Source organism: Gopherus evgoodei, chromosome 9, assembly GCF_007399415.2.
Source record: "Gopherus evgoodei ecotype Sinaloan lineage chromosome 9, rGopEvg1_v1.p, whole genome shotgun sequence".
In the NCBI taxonomy this organism is placed as follows: Eukaryota; Metazoa; Chordata; order Testudines; family Testudinidae; genus Gopherus; species Gopherus evgoodei.
Window position 1 is genome coordinate 49450287 of NC_044330.1, and position 20685 is coordinate 49470971.

Consider the following 20685-nt stretch of genomic DNA (forward strand, 5'->3'; position numbering starts at 1 on the left):
GATTTTAAAAAATGGGGGCTTACAAGTTAGGATCTTAGTTGTATATTTAGGCACCTAAATAACAAGTGGCCTGAATTTAAAAAGTGCTGAGCACCTATCAGCTCCCAGTGACTTCAGAGGAAGCTGCTGGGTGCTCAGCACTTCTGAAACCGAGCCCACTTATTTAAGTATCTAAATATGGACTGAAGATCCTGACTTTTGGCCTCCATTTTAGACAACTTTGGTCACCATGTTGTTTCTGTTCCCTGATTCCTTGTCTCTCAAAACTGAACAAAGGGCTTTCAAAGATGGCTACGCAAACACTTCAGAGGGAAAACTGATGCAAATATTTGCAGCTTCCTAGTGTCTGCAAACAGTATTTTGTTTATGTGTTTGTTCAAAGCAAATAAAAGGGATCTTGCAAGAGCCCCTGAAGAAGCCAATTTGTGCTATTTATTCCAAATTATAGTTTAGGAACATGTGACTTTGGCACCAGCTCTAAATTACATGCAGACAACCCCCAACCCCAGAGATGTAAATGCTCCCTGTCTGCAGTCACCCATTCTCACTCTGCTCCCCATACACAAACACATCTACCAAACACTCCCTCCCCTCCATATGCACACCCCTTCCCTCCATAGGCCCCCTCTCCACACACATGCATGCTTTCCCCACTGTGCACTCCCCTCTCTGCACCACTACCATCCTGTTACCATCCATCATACATGTAGTAGGACATGCTAGCCTGCCCCATGCACTCTTTCTGAGACTCACACCCTCTGTCGTGTACTGTACTGTCCTCAGAGGCTGGAGCTCAAAGGCAGACGGTTAGACCACAGCTCAAGCAGCAGCACCTCTTTTTAGAACTGAGACTAATGTACTTTAAAGAGGAAGCAGCAGCAACAAGAAACCTGCTTGTTATTTGATTACTAAGAAAAACACGGTGAGATTTTTTTAAAGTCTGTTCCCAGTGGCTGTGAAATGAAATGATTGTTAGGCCTGGGGTCCCAGCAGGCTAATTTGATTTCTCCTAGGCTGACACTAGCTAGCTTTGGATGGTTTAGACACAACAAATCCTGCATCTTAACAGGGGGTTATACTAGATGACCCTTGTGGTCCCTTTTAGCCCTATGATTCTATGGTATGATGACTCTCTCTGACAAAATTAAGAAAGTCTCAAACTCTTGAATCTGATCTCTCTCTCTCTCCTGACACCAAGTATACCAGCTGCACTCAATCAAACAAGACCAGAGGCACTGATCTCTCCAATTCAATCCCTAATCTTCATTCCAGGGGAAGGGTCTTTGACTTGGAGTGAAATAGCTGCTAAGGAAACTGGGAGATTTCCCCCCCTGTTTTTACCATCCTTAGAACCCTGCATCCTCTGTAGGGCCACGTCCCTATTCAGGTTGAATCAGAGACAGCCTCCGTAAGGACTAGTGCTGGCATACAAAGCTACTTGCACATGTAAAGTACACCTGCCAGAGTGAACAAGACATTTAATGACCAACCTGCAGTATAAAACATGCAGTGAGCTGTGAGTAATACAATGGGAGAGAATGCCTCGTGGGCACCATGCTCAGGTGGGGTTTTTTCCCCACTCCAAAGAGAACAAGACCCAGGCGGGGGGATCATTCAGACAGACCAGAGATAACAGGATGGTTTCCCATCTCCGAATGCATCAATCCACTAGACATTCTTTGGATTTTTGTCTCCTTTTGAATCAGGGGTTTTTGGCCTCCCCTCACTAGTGTGGTTTGTTCCACAACAACTGTCACAAATGTGGTTTCTTTCAATCCCCTCTTTCACACTCTGCGGCCAGGCCAGCTTAAACCTACCACACTGCATGGTGGGTTACACCTCCCTGGTAGGTGGGGTGGCTGTGTCTCTGTGCTGGGGAGGAGGTAGGGGTAGTCCCTACACAGGGCGGGCAGGAGCATTGGAGCCACACGAAAGGTGAGAGCCATACTTACAGAACACAGAGTGCATACGCCGAGGAGATCGACTCACTGGCCCGCACTAGGAAGCTGCCATCCTTTCCCACTTTGGAGAGCAGGTCCTCAGCCTTGGAGCGAGTGATGTTCCCATGGTACCAGCACTGATCCATTGCCAGAGCTGGAGGAAACATTATTGACAAACCAGGTGTCAGTGTTTAGAAGCTGCCAGAGCCGTTTGTGTGTCTCACTAACACTCAGCAGCTGCAGCTCACTAGCTTCCTGTTTCAATGGTACAGAGAGGGAAAGGAAACCAAGCCGAGGACGACTTCCTCAGAAATCAAACAGCTCAGAGTGAAAATGACACGTTCCTCCAGCCTCCGCTCCCCCTCAACACCGTAACTCAAGCGGTTAACCACCTGTGTCCCCACTACTCTGCATCAGAAAGTCCCAGCCTAGGGCACAGTTCTGCTCCCCCACTTCAGAGCAACTCCATGGACTTCACTGGAATTTCCTTTGATTTACAGCACTATAACAGAGCTGAGCCAGGCCCTCTCTTTCTCCATCCCCATCCTTTCTCCTCTCTCACTTTCCCTGTCTCTGTCCAGTGGTTAGGGTCATAGCCTAGAGGTCAGGCGATCAGGGTTCAATTCCTAGCTGTGACACAGATTTCCTGGGTGACCTTGTGCAAAGCACTTAGGCGTGGTCGGCACCTGAAAATTAGATCAACCCTGCTACGTTGCTCAGGACAGGGAAAAATTTCACACCAACACTGCAGCTAGGTCAGCCTAACCCCCAGGGTAGATGCAGCTACATCGATGGAAAAATTCCTCTGTCAACCTAGCAACCACCTCTAGGCCCTCGTCCAGACTAACCTGCGGCATCGGCGGGTTAAAATCGATTGCTCGGGGATCAATATATCGCGTCTAGTCTGGACGCGATGTATCGATCCCCGAGCGCGCTTACATCGATTCCGGAACTCCATCAACCCGAACGGAGTTCCGGAATCGACACGGAGACCCGCGGACATCGATGCAGCGCCGTCCAGACGGGTGAGTACCTCGATTTTAGAAATTCGACTTCAGCTACGTTATTCCCGTAGCTGAAGTTGCGTATCTAAAATCGATTTTAATATCTAGTCTGGACGTGGCCTAGGAGAGGTAGACTGCCTTGACAGAGGAAGTATCTTCACTACAGCAGCAGAGCAAAAGCAGCTATAGTATAAACCAGGGGTGGGCAAATTATGGCCCACGTGCCCCCTCCAGCCAGTTTAATCCAGCCCTCAAGCTCCCGCTGGGGAGTGGGGCTGGGGTTTGCTCTGCTCCCCTGCTCCAGCCAGGGAGTGTGCTCGGAGGCCACTCTGCGCGTGTGCCGAGGTTCCCAGAAGAAGCAGCATGTCCACCCTCCGGCTCCTATATTTAGGGGCAGCCAGGGGGCTCTGTGCACTGCCCTCGCCCCAAGCGCCACCCTCGCAGCTCTCATTGGTTGGGAACTGTGGCTAATGGGCGCTGCAGGGGCAGCGCCTACGGACAGGGCAGTGCACAGAGCCCCCTGGCCATACCTCCGCATAGGAGCCGGAGAGGGGACATACCACTGCTTCCAGGAGCTGCTTGAGGTAAGCGTCACTTGCACCCCTGATTCCCTCCCATGTCCCAACCCCTTGCCCCAGCCCGGAGCCCCCTCCTATACCCCAAAATCCTCATATCTGGCCCCACCCCAGAGCCCGCATCCCTAGCCAGAGCCCTCATCCTCCCGTGCCCCAACCCCCTGCCCCAGCCCGGATCCCCCTCCTGCCCTCCAAATCCCTTGGTCACAGCCTGGAGCACCCTCCTGCACCCGCAAACCCTCATCCCCAGCCCCATCTGAGAGCCCGCACCCCCAATCAGAGCCCTCACCCCCTCCTGCATCCCAATCCCAATTTCATGAGCATTCACGGCCCACCATACAATTTCCATACCCAGATGTGGCCCTCGGGCCAAAAAGTTTGCCCACTCCTGGTATAGACAGACCTTTAGTCTCTCTGTAACTCAGTTCCTGCTGTGTACAATGGCGATAATAGCCCTGGCCAGCCTTACAGGGTGATGGGAGGATAAATACATTGAAGGCTGTGAAGCACTTTGAGATCTACTGTTAACAAGTGCTGTGTAAGAGCTAGAGATTATTATTTCCCCTCATACCCACCAAGGACCCCCTAGGAGAATAAACAAAAATAGGATTATTAGCATTGGGCTTGCTCTTCCCAGAGCGCTCCTTTCTTACCTGCTGTATTGCTGCTTTAATCTTCAATACAATCTGACCTGAAAATCTAGCTGGGTGTCATATGGGACTTAAAGGAACCTTGTAAACTATGCTCAGCCTGCTTGGAAACAAGTCAGTCTTAGAGGCAAACTTTGTCCTGGGCTCTGGTGACAACAACCGCACTTCTGCCTCTGTGACACAGCATTAGTTGCACTCAAAGGTAAGTCAGACTCCGAATGCCCAAGGTGGGATGGGACGGAAACACTTGAGCAGTCTGCAAAGGGAGAGGAAGGCTGGTGCTTTCACTTCCCCTTTCTTTGTCTATACATGGCTTCTCTAGGTTCCTGTCCCGGCACTGTGCTCACTTTGGCATGCTCAGTACTGGTCTCCAAGGCAGTGAACATGACAACCAAGGGTGTGTCCACAGCAAGCAAACCATTGCAGGACACTGACTGTTGACATGTTTGGTTGTCTGACCTGTACTTACAACCAGCTGCGTTTGACAGAACCATTCTGGCACATGCACACTTTGGCCCCAACTCAAAGCGGTTGGAGAGCCAGCTTAACTGCCTGCTCTGGATTCTGCTTGCATGGGGAGTCCCCATGAGGTGCAGAGGCAGTGTCAGCTCTACCCAACCCCCCTTCCAGGGCTGGGGTAAGTGAGGTGGCCGTGCTACAAGGGACATGGTTGGGGAGTCACTGAGCTCCAGATATCCCCAACTGCCAGAACAGACCCTTAGAACAAGGGCAGCAGAATATAACAGAGCAACCTGGAGTTGCACTGGCCTGGTCATTGTTTTGGGGGGAGGAAAATTAAGGTGGCTTGGCCCAGAATCTGGCCCCATGTTCCTGACAGCTGCAGTTGCACCAGTGCATTCAGAGCCTCCATAGGGTCCAGTACTGCTGTTGAGCTCAGGCCTTCTGAGTTATTTCCATATACAAGGCCCTACATTGTGAGAATGAGGTAGGAGAATAGCTGACCTGGCATGGCTGCAATGCTTGTGGTTTCCTGTCCATACTGAGGCGTAACTACTGTAGACTGGACTGCTTCAGTGGGTGCGATACGAAAGACCTTGTGGCAGGCACTATAACCAATGTTTGTGAAACACGTGGGTGGGCTGGGTGTGGCCTCAGGTACTGTACAGCGGTTGTGAGCTCAAGGGGTTCCAGTGAGTTGGCACAGCACTTTTCTGCCTGGCATAAAGTGCCTGGGTGTGAAAAGGGGATGTTACAATCAATTGCACAGTCCTACACATAGCAGCATCCTGTTAGCCACAAGCTGGGTCAGCTTCTCAGGACCTGCCATGGCGCGCGCTGCTGAAGCTTCCCTGCATTGCAGTGGTGGCTGATGACTTCTTTGATAGGTGAAGCACATACCACAAAGTCTCACGATTTCTAATATATGTCTTACTCCTAGCTGGGGCGTGTCTCTGCTCTGCCCTGCCAGGACTGCAGTCCCCTTGCCGCACCTTGCGTCTGCAGGGATCCAGTGTCACCAGCCCTGCGGCTGTGCAGGGAGCCCTCTGCAGCTCCGCTGTCATGGCACTGCTCCCTCCCTCACTAGCCAGGAATGTGGGAGTTGTCCCTGGGCAGAAACATTCAGCAGCAGAGTGGCCTTCTGCGCAGCTTGTCCTCCTTGCAGTCCACTGGGCCAGGAGGACTGCAGCCTCCCCCACACCTTGAGCCTTTGTGTCCTGGGACCCTCAGCTGTGGAGCTCTGTCAGTGCTGGAAGGGGGGCCCCCAGCAGCCCTGCTGTTGGAACTGGCCTTAACTGCTGCAATCCTGCCACAGCCTCACCAAGCCCATGGTTGCCACATGCTCTCAGAAAGAGACTCCTAGGTCTGGTATGTCGCCGTGGCAACAAGGCAGCTTCCTGAGGCACTCTTGCCTATACCAGGATTTGAGCCTCACCCAGAGCCCTACATTTTCTGGCATTGCGTTTCACAATGGGGATGGGGAGAGAGTGAGTAGCGTGACATTTACATTAAATCACAAGCACTGCTTGTGAACTTACGTCCCTTATTTAATATGCACATGATTAACTTTCGTTAAACATCAGTGTATAGACACAGTAAATGCAGCTTTGGGGAGTTTGCTGCTGAAGTTGCTGGTTGGGCGTGTCTCATTCGCCTAGGCTGACAAGCCGCCACTGCTACACGGTAGCTGCAGCAGGAAGCAACAGAGCTCCAAATATCAAGGCAATGGTAAACCACTGCTCAACACAGCCAGGAGATTTCCATACAGTAACTATACGAGCAGCCCCACAGTGAGTGGAGCTGGTGAACAAGGTTAACCTTGCTGCTGACTTATATTACAGGTTCTGCTGATTTTCTGGAAGTTCATGCCAGGTAATAAGAGGCTTTAAATTCTCAGCACCGTGGTGCACTCCTGAAAAGGCACAAGCCCAGCTGATTCGGTCACAAGAGTAATTTGTCTCTTTAACATTTATCTGTGGCTGAAAATACTGCTGCAGGTACTTCAGCAAGATGTCAGCTTTTGGAAGACTCTGAGCTGCTTCTTCCTTCAGTTGTGCTAATTCCAGCTAGGGATGCCCCAGAGAGGTATAACGTGGTATTCACAGCAGAACCACTTTAATTTCAAATGTCATGATGGAGGAATGGCTTGGCCACATTTCAGTGACTGGCACTGCAAACCAGCACACCAGGTCACAACACCACTCAGTTTGCGGATCCTCTCAAATGCGGGGCTTGGGGCAAACTCCCCCTTCTTCCCCACCGGTGGCCCTGCCTCTCAATTGGCACCCTTGCCAATGGCATGTACCATGTATATGGCTGAAGGCACGACTGTGCCCAGCTGTGCAGAACAGCCCAGCTCAGACATGCAGAGACGCTGGGGTGTGCCACATGTATTTGAGGTGGTCCTCACAAAAAGATGGCAGGTGGCATCTCGGAGGGATACCATGCAGATTCCACTGCCCCAAAATAGCACTCAGTCCAGCTCTTATGTCGTTAAAAGATGAATCCCACTGTACTACCATAAACTGCAGCACAGTCTCTAGTGGCATGTGGAGGACATTGTTTCAAAAGAGGATGCGGCCTAGTTCTCATGCTGCTGGTGGGTGAGTCCTATCATAGGGGAAAAAGACTACAGTGGGATTGCCATGTGGTTAGTGTGTGTGGACCCCCTGGAGTCAGATGCCTGGGTCCCAAAGGATGGAGTGTGAATCATGCTGCCCTACCCAGAGACAGCAGTCTGTTCTCTAGCCTCACTTACCGTAACACCTGCAGCAGCGAACTTTCCCCGTGTGTGTGTTTGTGTTGGAGAAGGGCTGCTCAGGAGATCTGATTAGCTCTTCCATGGGAAGAGGAGATTTTGGAAGTTGTCTTGCCGAGAACTGGCATATATACCATTGGGGGCTGGGGGGGAAGCACAGTAATCTTGTTGCACCCTACAGTCTCTATGATGGGTATGGAAGGCAACATTAAAACCACAGGGCCCACCAGCAGGACGGGTACCTGCACTGTTTTCTTTGTCTACTCACAAGATACTGTGATATCACAATCCCAGCAAAGTGGCACACATGTCTGGACTGGTGCCCATTGTAAAACAAGAGAATAAAAATGGGAAATATGGGCACAAGAATCCAAATCAGAAGCAGCAGCCTGCAAAGTAACCCTTTGGACAACCACAGCAGCAGCCATATATTATTACAATGGACTTGAGAGAATGACACCACAGCCAAAGAACTGGGACACATTGCCGTGCTGGACAATCACATTTGAAGTCTTAGCTGTCTATGGACAAAGCCAAAACATTTTTTCCCCAGTGTGGTGATGTTATTCCACCTGGTCTATCAGAGGTGGTAGGATGCACGTATTACATGAACTGGGTCTTCGGCCATAGAGTTAAGGCCAAAAAGCATCACCAGATCAGCTAGTCTGCCCTCCTGCATATTACACCATCCACCATGCACACACAAAACCCAGTGGTCAAACTAGTACAGTGTATACCAGCAGCTGCAATTGTGAACGCACCGGTGCACTGGATCAGTGCTATTTGCATTATGGCTCAAAGCACCCAGCAGTCAGTCATCCCATGAGAACACACAAAGTCATAAAGCATGTGTAAGCAGGGGAATGGTACCGCTATTGTGGGGAACTTTCCTGGCTTTTGCACTACCCCGGTGAAATGGGCTAGCGGAAGGATCTGAGTTTTCGCTCCTCTTCCTTTATCCAGAGGCCTCCCTGCCCTTGAGGACTCCCCTTGCATTTTCCTGGCTGGCAGAGTCCTCGTAACCCCAACAAGGCTGGGCCCAGGATTCTTGGGGGGCTTGACACCCAACCTTGCTGTGGTTACCTAGGTCAGGGGCTAGGGTATTCCCACTATGGGTACTTTTTTTGCACTGGATGCTTTTCTGACCCACTGATTATTGCATACGATTTAAAGCAATAAGTTTATTTAATTAACGATTAGTTTAAAAAGGAATAAGGAAAAATGGGAAAGGTTGAAGGAAACACATTACCCCGCTCTGTGGCAGGGAACATTACAAACAGTGTCTTTGGAACGGCAGGGCAGTGCACAGTCTGTTTTTTGTAGGTCCCAGGCCTCCTTCTCAGGCCCTAGCTGTGCTGCAGGGATGCTGTGGGTTGGACACTTGCTCTGGCAGTGGCCACACGCTCTCAGACTTTAGGTGGCAGGACCCTTCTTTCCAGTGTTGCCCCTGCTCTGCTAGGGTTACAATCCCTCTCTAAGTTTGGCCTGCAGACCCTCTTGGCTGAAAAAGCAGCAAAAAATCCTGTGGCACCTTATAAACTAACAGACGTTTTGGAGCATGAGCTTTCGTGGGTGAATACCCACTTCGTCAGATGCAAGGCTACCCCTCTGATACTTGACCTCTTGGCTGAGGCGTCTTCCTGTGCTGGGCCCACTGCCCAGGGTCCCCCTCGTTCTCCCCAGCTGCTCACCGCACCTGGCTCTGGACTGCTTCACTCTGCCTCAGCACAGCTGCTGCTGCTGCTCTGCCTCCAGCTCCCTGGGCTGCTTCTCTGGCCCCTCTGGCTCTGGTTGCTGCAGCTCTGCTCCCAGGGCAGGTCTGCTCTGCAGGCTGCTTCTGTGACTCTGCTCCCAGCTCTGACCTGCTTCCTGGGCTGCTTCTCTGGCCCCTCTGGCTCTAGTTGCTGCTACTCTCCGCCCAGGGCAGGTCTACTCTCTCTGGGCTGTGCTCTGGCTTTAGGGCTGCAGTTCTGCTCCCAGCAGCTTACCTCGGCCCCACTGTCTGACCCAGGCAATTCTAGCTCACACGAAGGATGGGAGGACGGGACCCACCCTGGCCTCCTGACTCCCTGATTAGCCCAGTCAATCCAGCTGACCTGGAGCATTGGTATCTCCCCATTCTTTTAGTGCTGGGAGCTAGCCAACAAAAACATCCCCACTGAATGTTAGTAAGGGGATAACAGTCCCCTTACACATGGTTTGTCAAGGTCCTCTCAACTGCTCTCAGTGGCTACTGCCGAGCATGGACGGATGAGAAGACCCCAGAAAGGCTCCCACGTATCACGGAACACAAAGCGTTTCCTAATGTTATTGACAAGAGAGATTAAACCAAAGGGCACATTCCAAACCAGAGCACTTTGCTAAAAATAGCCAGAAGCTGGTCAGGCAATAGTAATATGATATTGGCCACAAGGGGGCACTTTGGCCTCTGGCCTAGATTTGAAAACAAACCTGCCAAGTGACATTCTTTTATCAGCCAGCGAATTGCTTCTCACTTTGTAGCTACTCCAGCGGAGCCTGTTAGTTAGTCTGCAGCTTGGGGAGGGGAGCAGAGTGGGAAATTACAGATTTCTTTGAGCTGGCCATGAGATTCCATAGTTCCTATCATACTTTGTTCCCCAGTCTGTGGGCCGGACCTGCCTACTGCATGTGTCTTCAGGCAGAACTAGTGGAGTAAGGGAAATTAAGTGAAATCTAGAAGTATTTTTTTAAAACTGCCACCCAGATCGCTCACACAAGAATGCTTTTGTGGGCCTTCAGCTGCTGCAGGCTCACCATCCCTCTTCCAAAAGCCAGGAACACAATAAGCAGCAAGCAAGAGGGGCACTCAAGCATGCAGAAACTCCAACAGGTAATGGTAGTGTCAACCTGACACAGTCCTACATGGGCCACTGCTCTAAATGACATGGAAAGGCCCTGCTAGAGCCCCCAAAAGCAAATACTTTACCTCACTAATAAAGCAAATAAATATGATTCCCTTGGAGCCATTGCATGGACACACACACACACCCAGTCTGTTATACTGCAAATACCTTGGACTGCATCTTTCTTCAGAAACAGAATACTGTCCAGAGAACTGGGTAAAACTTTCATCTCTCTCCATACTTCTACCCCAGCCTACACCTCTGCCCTCCCTTCCCTGGTGTTTGCTGTTGATTCATTTCTGGTCACTCCCTCTGTCTCCTGACAATTTTGTACCTCCCTTCACACCATCCCACATATCTAAAAGAACCTCTTACTCCTTTGGGGGTTAGAGTACATGACCCTTGCAGGTCCCTTGTAACCCTATGACTCACCATAGGCCAGGTTGCTTCCTTCAAAAAAACTCCTATGATTCTATGATCCAGAAATGGGTAGGAAGCCAGGGAAGAGGACAGAGGATGGCATAGCATGATATGAGAAAAAGAGCAATCCGGCCACAGCATCCTGACTCCCAGAAACTGAGAGAGCAAGGAGGTGCATTTTTCAGAACACAAAGTGCTGATGGCCTAGAGAAGGATTTCAGCAGAGACAGGGGCATGGGAGAGATAAGGGGCAAAGTAGGGATGACATTATTGCAAAGCACAGGGGATACCAACGATGTCCACGTCACAGGAGCATCCCAGGCAGTCTATTAAATATTGTTGGTTAGGTAATAGCCACCATGTCTGCCCATACACTGGCTGCACTGATGAGTCTGAATGGTGCTATACGAAAATCACATTCACTCTTGCTATTCAGTGCCAAAAAAGGCAGCCAGGCAGGAAGGGGTGGAGGAGGAATGAGCAAAAGAAAAGCAGTCCATCTCAGCTAAGACAAAGGCAGGGGATAAAAGCCATTTGCTGATAGGTAAGACATGGCAGTGAAGTGTCAGGTAAGGTGGTTCTCAGACGGACACTGAATGGGCCTGTCCACTGCAGCTCAGCACTCGGATGGAAAGGCTTGTTTCAAAGTGAACATAAGGAAGATGATCTCTTTGTATAGTGAGCTGGTGCCAAACTCAAACAGACAGCAGAACAGCGGGGAGCCATCAGGGCCTCGCTCCATGTGCTGCAGATCCGAATAAGCACACAAGCCCTTGAAGATGAGAATGGGTCCTATCCAGCATGCTGGATCTAAGGGACACTTGTTGAGGTACACTCCTAAATTTCTCCGCCAGCTGGGTCTGTGGGATGAGAGTAGAGCACCCAGAGTGTCCTGACACCCTGACTTCACGTTAGCAGGACTTGGGAAGCCAATAACACTCCCATGGCAGCCATGGGGAGGTTCTACCAGCTTCTCAATCCACTGACCACTGTCAAAATCCATCCCATGATTGTAGCTCACAAGCCTGGACTCTGGCTCACCTGGCTGCTTCTAGCATTACAATACAGCATCCTTTCTCCTCGGCTGTGCACTTCAGCTACCTGGCACTCCACAGCATGCTCCTTTGCCACAAAGTTCCCCCATTGCCCAGGTCTTTCATGATCAGAACTAACAAAGCAGAAGGCTATGGGGAGGGTTTTTTCCCAGGGTCAAGTATTCGATAGGCGTAGGCAGGAATCACAAGACTTCGAGCCTCATTGAGCAACTGTAAACCGTGGCCTGGTCCCACCGCAAAGGTGGCCCAGTCCTTGTGGCTGTGCCAATGACAGTCTCAGTGAAATCCTTAGCAGGGCTCCAGGAGCATCCATATACAGTGCTGTGACCGGCACAGATGGACCAAGCTGGTCTTTGTCTTGATCTGGTGGTTTTCAGAGACTTTTCCCGGGACAGCTATAAAGAATAGAATGAGGTTCCCAGTGACTTCATCGTACACAGGACACGGGTTCATGGAGCGGTGGCCCTCCAGCTGAGCATTGACAATGGTCTCCATTTTGGTCCACTGCAACATGGGAGTGCAAAGAGGAATAAATAAATTAGTGTTACAGAGGAAGGATCCTTGTATAAAACATACATGCCAGAAACAAGAGGCAGAAGAAGCAAATCTAGTGGCTAGAGCAGGGAACTGGAAGTCAATGGTTTATGCCCCAGCACTGCCACTGACTTGCTGTGTTATTCAGAAAACTAAATAATGAAACTGATTTTCACAGGTGCCAAGCACCCAGAGATCTCACTGAGATGCCTGAATATGGAGTCAGGTACCTAGCTTTTGTCATCTATGTTTGAAAACTTTGGCTTAGCGACTTGCCTGAAGAGACATAGAAAGTCAGAAGCAGAGCTGGGGTACAGATCCCACAAGTCCCAATTCCCTCAGTCTTTTGTTTATATTTAACAGCACAAAGCATGGCCACAGAATCATAGAGCTAAAAGGGGACAGCAAGGTCGTCTAGTCTTTGACTAGTTGCACCTGCAACTAGAAGATGATTCCCAAGTACAGCCGTTGATTGATAATTTTTAGCCTTTGTCTTTACCTGGAATATTTAACCAACATTTTCCTTCGTGAGGTTTGTGCATTTTTATTTTAATAAACCTCAGCATGCAGACAGAAATCACCAAGTCTCTTTCTGACCAGCTGAACCCTATCTAACTGAATTATTGTGGGGTTACATGAGCCAATATTATTAAATATTTATATAGCTGTAGTGCTCTGAGACCCCAATTGTGACAGGCAGAGACAGGGGCTTGTTCTGAAGAGCTTACAATCTAAGACAGTGATTTCAACCTGTGGTCCATGAACCCTGGGGGTCCACAGACTATGGGTAGATTTCCAAAGGGCTGCACCTACATTTGAAAATTTTTAAGGATCCGCAAATGAAGAGAGGTTGAAGACCACTGATCTAAGACAACAAGCCACATCTGAAGGACCAGAGGAGAGGGGTATAATCCCACACATACGGTATTTTAATATATTTGCAGTTTTAGAAGTTATTGAAAATGAATCGAGCATCAACTGCCCCCAGCTTTCCACCAGCCGTCCACCAGCCTAGCCATCATTAACCAGGGAATTATTAAGTTAGCCAATTCACTTTGATAGGCTACACACATGAACCAGTTACTATATACACGTCCCATACACACTTTTGTGGGGTGTAGCAATTTTTGACTATTTGTAAAACTAGAAATTGTTCATCAGAATGAAAAATTATTATTTACCTCCTGTTTTCACCATCTCCACCAGGCTTACGCCAGAGCCCGCCTCTCTCTCTCGGGTCTCTGGATCCATACCAGCTGCCCATCTGTTCCTGTCTCTCTCTGGCTGGCTCCCTGAACCACAGTGGGGGATGCCAAGGTGCCCCAGCAAGCCTACAGCACACTCATCTCTCTGATTTCCCTGTCCTGGCTCTGCACCCAGTGTACTGCCCCCTAAGTCAGTGAACCAGAGCCAAAGCAGCTTTAATGAAATGTGCCATTACCTGAACACGGTGGGTAGTCCATCATATGTGCCCTCTGCGCATTACTATCAGCTTTGGCATGTTCATCCACCTCATCCTCCCGCTCCTCGGCGAATGCCAGGATGATGCAGTACTGCGGCATGTAGAGCCAGGGCTGGGATTCGGTAGCTCCAGAATCCCTTTCGGAACAACGTCTCTTCTTGTAGGACAGGAAGCGAAGCCATTAGGCTGTGGGAATGGGAGAAACATGTCATGGTTTGGATCTACCTATCACAGCATGAAAGACAGACATTGGCTGCTTGCTGATCCAGCCCTCCCCACTGGCAGACAGAGGACCCATGAAATGCACTTTCTGCAACCCTATTTGGCTTTTTCTCTTTCCCCTTGGCTCTCTGTACAAACCACTTTCATATAATCCTAGCCATGCCACTGAGAGTAAAGGGCCTGGCTGATTTTACTGGAATGGAATAAAATAAGCACATTTAATTAATTGATTAAACTGTGCCCAGAATACAAAACAAACCCTTTTAACTCAAGGAAATTCCAAAAGCTGCCTTTGTTCAAATTAGAGGACTGGTAGGAGTGAAACATTACAATATTTTCCCCAAGAGTTATTGTGGTTTTTCATTATGTTTCCAAAAGCCAACATAGAAAACAGGGTCAGTTCTTTTCCAGACAGCACCTCGATACGTCCCAGAAGCCAAAGACAGACCCTCCCAAACATGAGCTCTTTGAAAACCCTACAAAGCTGACCACGACCCAGACTGTTCCTGGCACCAGTCTTGTACCATGTGAGGCTGGAGAGGGCTGAGAGTACTGTACGAGAAGTGGGTACTTAGTGTTGTTCAACAGCAGACTGAAGAGCAGTACTGCTGGGTTCCAAAGGATGTCCCATTCAGTGCTTGTCAGCAAGAGGTCAGCGAGCTGCTCCCAGGACTTAGGAGTGCAAGGTGTGGGAGCTGCTGCTAGAGAACTAGAGGGTGGTGATCACTTGGGAGCAGGATCTCCATGTTTCTAATAAGGATGTAGAAGACCAAGGATGTGGAAAGCCAATCAGCCCTCTCCAGAACATATGAGTCAAGACTCAAGGAGCAGCTGTCATAACTTTAGTCCCAGATTTGGACCTTAGCGTCCAAAATATGGGGGTTAGCATGAAAACCTCCAAGCTTAGTTACCAGCTTGGACCTGGTACTTGCTGCCACCACCCAAAAAATTAGAGTGTTTGGGGCACTCTGGTTTCCCCCTGAAAAACTTCCCTGGGGACTCCAAGACCCAAATCCCTTGAGTCTCAACAACAAAGGGAAATAATCCTTTTTTCCCTTCCCCCTCCAGGTGCTCCTAGAGAGATACACAGACACAAGCTCTGTGAATCCAAACAGAGTGACTCCCCCTCTCCGTTTCCAGTCCTGGAAACAAAAGCACTTTCCTCTTCAACCCAGAGGGAATGCAAAATCAGGCTAGCAAATCCAACACACACACATCTCCCCCTGATTTCTCTCCCACACAATTCCCTGGTGAGTACAGACTCAATTTCCCTGAAATTTCCCAGAAAAGAAAACTCCAACAGGTCTCAAAATGAAAGCTTTATATAAAAAGAAGAAAATACATACAAATGGTCTCTCTGTATTAAGGTGACAAAATACAGGGTCAATTGCTTAGAAGAAATATGAATAAACAGCCTTATTCAAAAGAATACAAATCAAAGCACTCCAGCACTTATAATTCATGCAAATACCAAGAAAAGAAAACCATATAACTTACTATCTGATCTCTTTGTCCTTACACTTAGAAACAGAAGATTAGAAAGCAGAAACTACTTCTCCAAAGCTCAGAGAAAGCAGGCAGACCGACAACAAAACCCAGACACAAACTTCCCTCCACCCAGAGTTGAAAAAAATCCGGTTTCCTGATTGGTCCTCTGGTCAGGTGCTTCAGTGTGAAAGAGACATTAACCCTTAGCTATCTGTTTATGACACCAGCTCAGGCTCCTGGGAGACTTTACTGAATTTAATTTGAAAACAAAAAACCCTGAGTGATAGGTCTGTGGAGTTACTGTTGTGGAACAATGGGTCATGCGGTTTTCTAGCCATGGTAGGGGCACAGACAGGAAAAGCAAAGGACCCTCAACTAATGCAAGCAACAATAGTAAATAATGGGTTTGCCACTATGACTCTGCACTTGGCAGTGCCATGATGGAGCAGAGGAGCAGAGGTGTTGTATCACTTATTTGATGGGAGGGCTGGCGAGAGAAGAGAACACAAAGGGATGCAGGGGAAGATGGTTGTGCATCACAAGCTCGGAACTCAGCCTCTGTAGGGTCTGTGGGCCGGTATTGAGTGGCTTTGCTCCATGTAACCCTGCAACAAAATGAACATTTCAGATTCTTCTCCCCCTTGTGCTGCCTTGGTGCAAATCCACTGACTTCAGTGGAGTTAATTCTGCATAAAGGAGAACCAGGGCTCTGGGCTCTGAAGCAGTGTGTGTGTGGGTGGTGTGGCAGGAAGCAGGAGACATTACACCGAGGAAGGGATTCAAAGTGCCTCCTACTTGAGGGGGTTCTTGCAACACTCTCAATGAGGGAGTGCCATATCCACTTACACACACAACTTTGGAAGTGCTACTATTCACATGCAGGACCCATACCCCTTCTGAGGAGATCTTTCTCTTCTAGTAGTATGTGTAGGTACAATGGAGTTATCTGATAAGGCTGCAGAATCAGAAAGAGCACTTCATCCACCTGGAGAGTAATCTGGAGCAGTCTGAGTTTTTCTGCTCTACAAGAGAAAAGAAGTTGCATTTAGCAGCTTGTCTAACTGTGCAGCTTTTGCTGACAGTCGTTACAGTGGCAAGACTATCAATAACTCAGCAGGTGTATTTACTCAGTAAGCTTTATCCCACACTTTGCACTACATAGGCCCGTTTTATCATGACTTGAAGGGGCAGTGCTGATCATGAGCCATTGCACTGCAGGAAATATAGGCAAAGAATGTGTGTGTACTTTCACACTTTGAAAACACTGTGAGAATTTTGAACTAGCATTGATAGGCAGAAATTGTTTGGACTATATTGTATTAATCTAAGACCAACTGTGCCTTTTGCAGAGCTATCTTACAAGCCGCAGAATCACCATCAATCCAGACCAATGACTATGAAGAAAGAAGTCTACTCCAGACAGGCAAATCCTGTCCCACATGGCTGAAATGCAGGGGCTCCATGTGCAGCAGAACTGTTACAACTCCACTGCACAGAAGGGCTGGAATATGGGGAGCCCACACTGCAATGTACCTCTATTGCACAGCACAGCGCCACTCCAAAGGGATCCCTATGTTCTGTTAGATGGAACAGAGGGGCTTCCTTTGGGTTAAAGGCAGAGGAAAGCATCTGAGTACCTGTTCTTCATTGCACATGTACCTAGTCCCACTGCACTCAGTGCCCTCCACGTGCAGCAGCGCAGGGGTGCTCAACCTGTGTCACAATCAGGTATCAGAGGTCCACAGCCCCCCTGCATTTCCCACATTTGGCAAACAGGAGGGGCTGTCCCAGGACATAAGAGGAGGTCACGGGGTGGAAAAGGTTGAGAATTGCTGCAGTATTGGCAACAAGTCTAGGGCCCCTGGACAGCATTGGTGGGAAAGAAAGAGGAAAGATCAGAGACTACAGAGACGTTGCAGTTTACCCTGAAATTTATCTGTAAATAGCCTTCAGCCTTTCTACTTCGCTGAACTTCAGAAGGCGATTCCTCTAGTCCTGTTCTGTGGCACTGCCTGGCAAAGTAGCAGCCGCCAGGTTCTCTTAATAAGCTTTATGCTTTTTACAGAAAAGCTTTTCAGTACAGGGTTAGTTCTTTTTCAAGCCAGAATTCCTGACACTGAAGTCACACCCTCTTAAAGGGAACAGCATTGGCACTGCAGTAGGAGGGAAACTGGGGGAAATGCATCCTCTTGGGAAAAGGAGAAATAAAACACAAAATCCCAACAAGGGACTACATGGAAGGTTTGAAAGTCCTTTTCCTGGCATTGGCAGAATTCAAGCTGTAAAACATGCTGTGCTGGTTCTGTCGGAGGATGGACACACCTGCTGAGGGTCACACATTCGTTCCTGATGTTACTCTGTCACCTACAGAGCAGCAAGGAGGAAGGATTGCACTTGCACTTTCTCTTTTGGCCACTAGAGGTAGCTCTCAGAGTTGAGGATCTGTAGGGTGGGGCAAAAAGAAGAGAAAGAGGAAATGAGAGAAAGTGAGGCACAGGCTAACTAAGAAGTGGGAGAGGGATCAAAGCAGAGGCAGCATTGGAAAGTGTCACTCAAGGTGCTATGCAGAAGTTTGACAAGTGCCTCAAGTACCCTGAGATCCAGGACAAAGCGATTGTATCCAGCACATCTAGAGAGCAAAATGGATTAACACAGAGACCGGACCAGTGCTGCATTTGAGCTTCATAATGAGCCCAATTCATACAACAGAATGGGGCCCTGGCTGCCTCCTTCCCTCTGCCCCCTTCGACAGGCTGCCTCCTTCCCTCTGCCCCCTTCGACAGTCCCGGTGGCCTGCTTATAGGGTAGAGCCAGCCCATTTAACAGCAGGGGAATGGTGGTGGGTTGTAACACAGCTCTCTTGGAGAACAATTTAAAATAACAATGCAAACACTGCACTGCTGGCCTCACCTTCTGTAAAAGCTTGTTTCTACTAAATGTAAATCTGGGCCTAAGATAAAATGCCAGCTTGCTTTAACTGGGAGGCAACATGCAGAGGGAGTAGTGCCCTCTCTGTCCTCATTAGAGGGTTCTGCTCTGGAAAAATTCCATTCTGGAATGGATTTGAGATAAAGCCCCAGAAAGCAAGTATGTTTGTTATTCAGTATTGAAAAAACCCAACAATGTAGAGGAGCCAGAATCTGTTGCAGATGAGCACAGAACTCTAATTCAGAGTCTTTTCCTTCGGGAACTGTACCTAGCGTACGTTCAAGATGAGCACAGGAATCCAATCAACCTCCTCTCTACCTCAATATTGGACTAGGAAGTACTTTCTGTCTGACATACACCTCTTTCTTCTGTGTCATACCATCAGAGAAGTCTCACAAAACAAGAGAATTTGTGTGCCACCTGAAACAGAGTCTGGGCTAAACCCAGATTAGGTCGTGAAATTTCTTAAAGAGCCAGGCAGCCAGTAATTCTTTCCAGCACAGCACTTTTTCCCAGTGTATTCCACTTAAAGTCAGAGCAAAAGGGGAACCGTTTGTGAGACATGTCACACAATACAACCCCAAGATCATTAAAAGCATTCTGAATTAGAAAAGGGAAAAGCCCCTAATTTAATACACCATTGAACTAACTGTGAGACTTCTAGCGAGGCTGTAAATTGAAAGATGTACCTGTAGTAAAAACTTAATACCATGTTTGCTGGGAGGGAGGGGGTACAACCTGTCCTAGCATGTCCTTTCTTAAACAATTAATTAAGCTCTTCTTCTCAAGTCACTGTCCCGTGGGAGGCATGTCCTATAGTCTATAATATAAGGCCCACCCTGCACTGCAGAGGCATTTACACAGACAAATCAACACTTTCTCTACTCTACCTTTGGTGGAGTGCAGCTCAAATGACATTCCTAAGAGATTCCACAAAAGCTTAATGCAATTACTCGCTCATCACAATGCTCACCCTTATGGAAAAACCGGTAAGAAGGATATAGATTAAAAGAAACACCTCACCCACAGCGTTTCCTGGAAGCTGCACGGAGCGCGGGGGGGAACACACTAAACTGGTTATGTGCAGCGAAGGCTCACCACTAGATGTCTCCCTACATACTAGACCAGGCAGGATCCTTTGAGAGAAAGAGAATTGGCAGTTAGTGTGAATAAGTGACCCAAATCCAGAGTTAAATCTGAACCACTTTCACATACAAGAAGACATTCCAGCTGAACTGGATCAGTTCAGAAGAAAGACAGTTAACTTTCTAGCAGTAGCAGTTAGGCTATTCATGTGAGTCAGAGTTATTTAACAGGAATAACGGGGAGGGAGCAGGATGGTTCTAGTTAATAGCTAAAAAGTCAGATGGGATCTTTTTCTTTGGGGGCCTGTTGTCCCTTTGTAATGTTTATTCAGTCTCTTAGATAGCAGTTCATTTCAAAGTGTTCTTGAGACCTGGGGCTGGTTTACCAGAGTATTATACAAGTCATGGGTTCTCAGCCCCGAGAAGGGTTGCAACCAAATGTCAGGGAGTCCATGCCAATACATGGGAGGAGGTCCCAGAGTGGAAAAGGTTGGGGATCACTACTGTAAGTAAAGACTGTGGCCCTAATCCAGCCACTAGCTTCAACAGAATGGACTCTTGCACCTTAATGGAACCCCAGTAGTGCTCTGTATGGGAAGAAAGGTGCACCCACATGGACTGGGGTGAGAGATGCAAAGAGATCCAATCCCATCTCCCTACCACTGCAGAATTGTTCCCTACAGTGCATTTTCTCTTGCTTTGGCCCACTTTGAAAAATCTACAGCAGTGGGGATTTCAGCACTCCCCTGGGGAGACTGTTCCACGTCTAACTCATCTCTCTGCCAGGAAGTTACCTTTCCAGGAAAAAAAAAAAGAAGGTTTATCCAGACAACACATTGTACACTGCAATTATTTATTCAACTGCTTTTCACTATCCATGAAAAAATGTGTTTCTCAATCTAGACCCTGATGCTCCACTCATTCCAATGAAAATCAGGAGTGACTCAGTCACAATCAATAGCATTAACTAGAGGAAGAACTGAACTCTTCACATCTATTGTTCTACACTTGTTATTTCTTTGCTCTTAAATCTGACTGTTGTAATGAGAATTTTTTTTAAAAAGGTAAGTTATAATAAAAATGCAAATAGGATGTGTGGGTGCATTAATAAGGGAATGTAAAAATAATCCAGAACATAATATAATGACAGTATTTGAACAATGGAGCCCTCTCGTTTGGATACTGTGTTCAGTTTTGGGTGCTACCTCTTAAGATATAGCAGTAGTTCCCGACTTAGGCCA

General features: G+C 48.3%; 2 protein-coding genes and 1 long non-coding RNA gene across 3 annotated transcripts in view; all 3 read right to left on the bottom strand.

Moving 5' to 3' along the window:
• Positions 1-2182, bottom strand: part of INPP5D (inositol polyphosphate-5-phosphatase D) — a 79767-nt gene extending 77585 nt beyond the window's left edge. The window contains 1 exon segment of the mRNA XM_030574867.1: positions 1953-2182. Coding sequence (XP_030430727.1) covers positions 1953-2107 — 155 coding nt within the window. The 5' untranslated portion in view covers positions 2108-2182.
• An 8448-nt stretch (positions 2183-10630) lies between these two features.
• On the bottom strand, positions 10631-13903 carry NEU2 (neuraminidase 2). Its single transcript, XM_030575330.1, is given in 8 exon segments — positions 10631-11709; positions 11712-11863; positions 11866-11988; positions 11991-12052; positions 12054-12229; positions 13701-13754; positions 13756-13827; positions 13829-13903. Coding segments are annotated over 8 exon segments (1137 nt in total). The 3' UTR covers positions 10631-11286.
• Positions 13904-15645: 1742 nt separating this feature from the next.
• On the bottom strand, positions 15646-19433 carry LOC115657452. The gene is made up of 4 exons (XR_004001975.1): positions 19383-19433; positions 17754-17873; positions 16323-16453; positions 15646-16036 (listed from the first exon to the last, which is right to left on the bottom strand). It is a non-coding gene; the product is annotated as an uncharacterized LOC115657452 (long non-coding RNA).
• Between the last annotated feature and the right edge of the window lie 1252 nt (positions 19434-20685).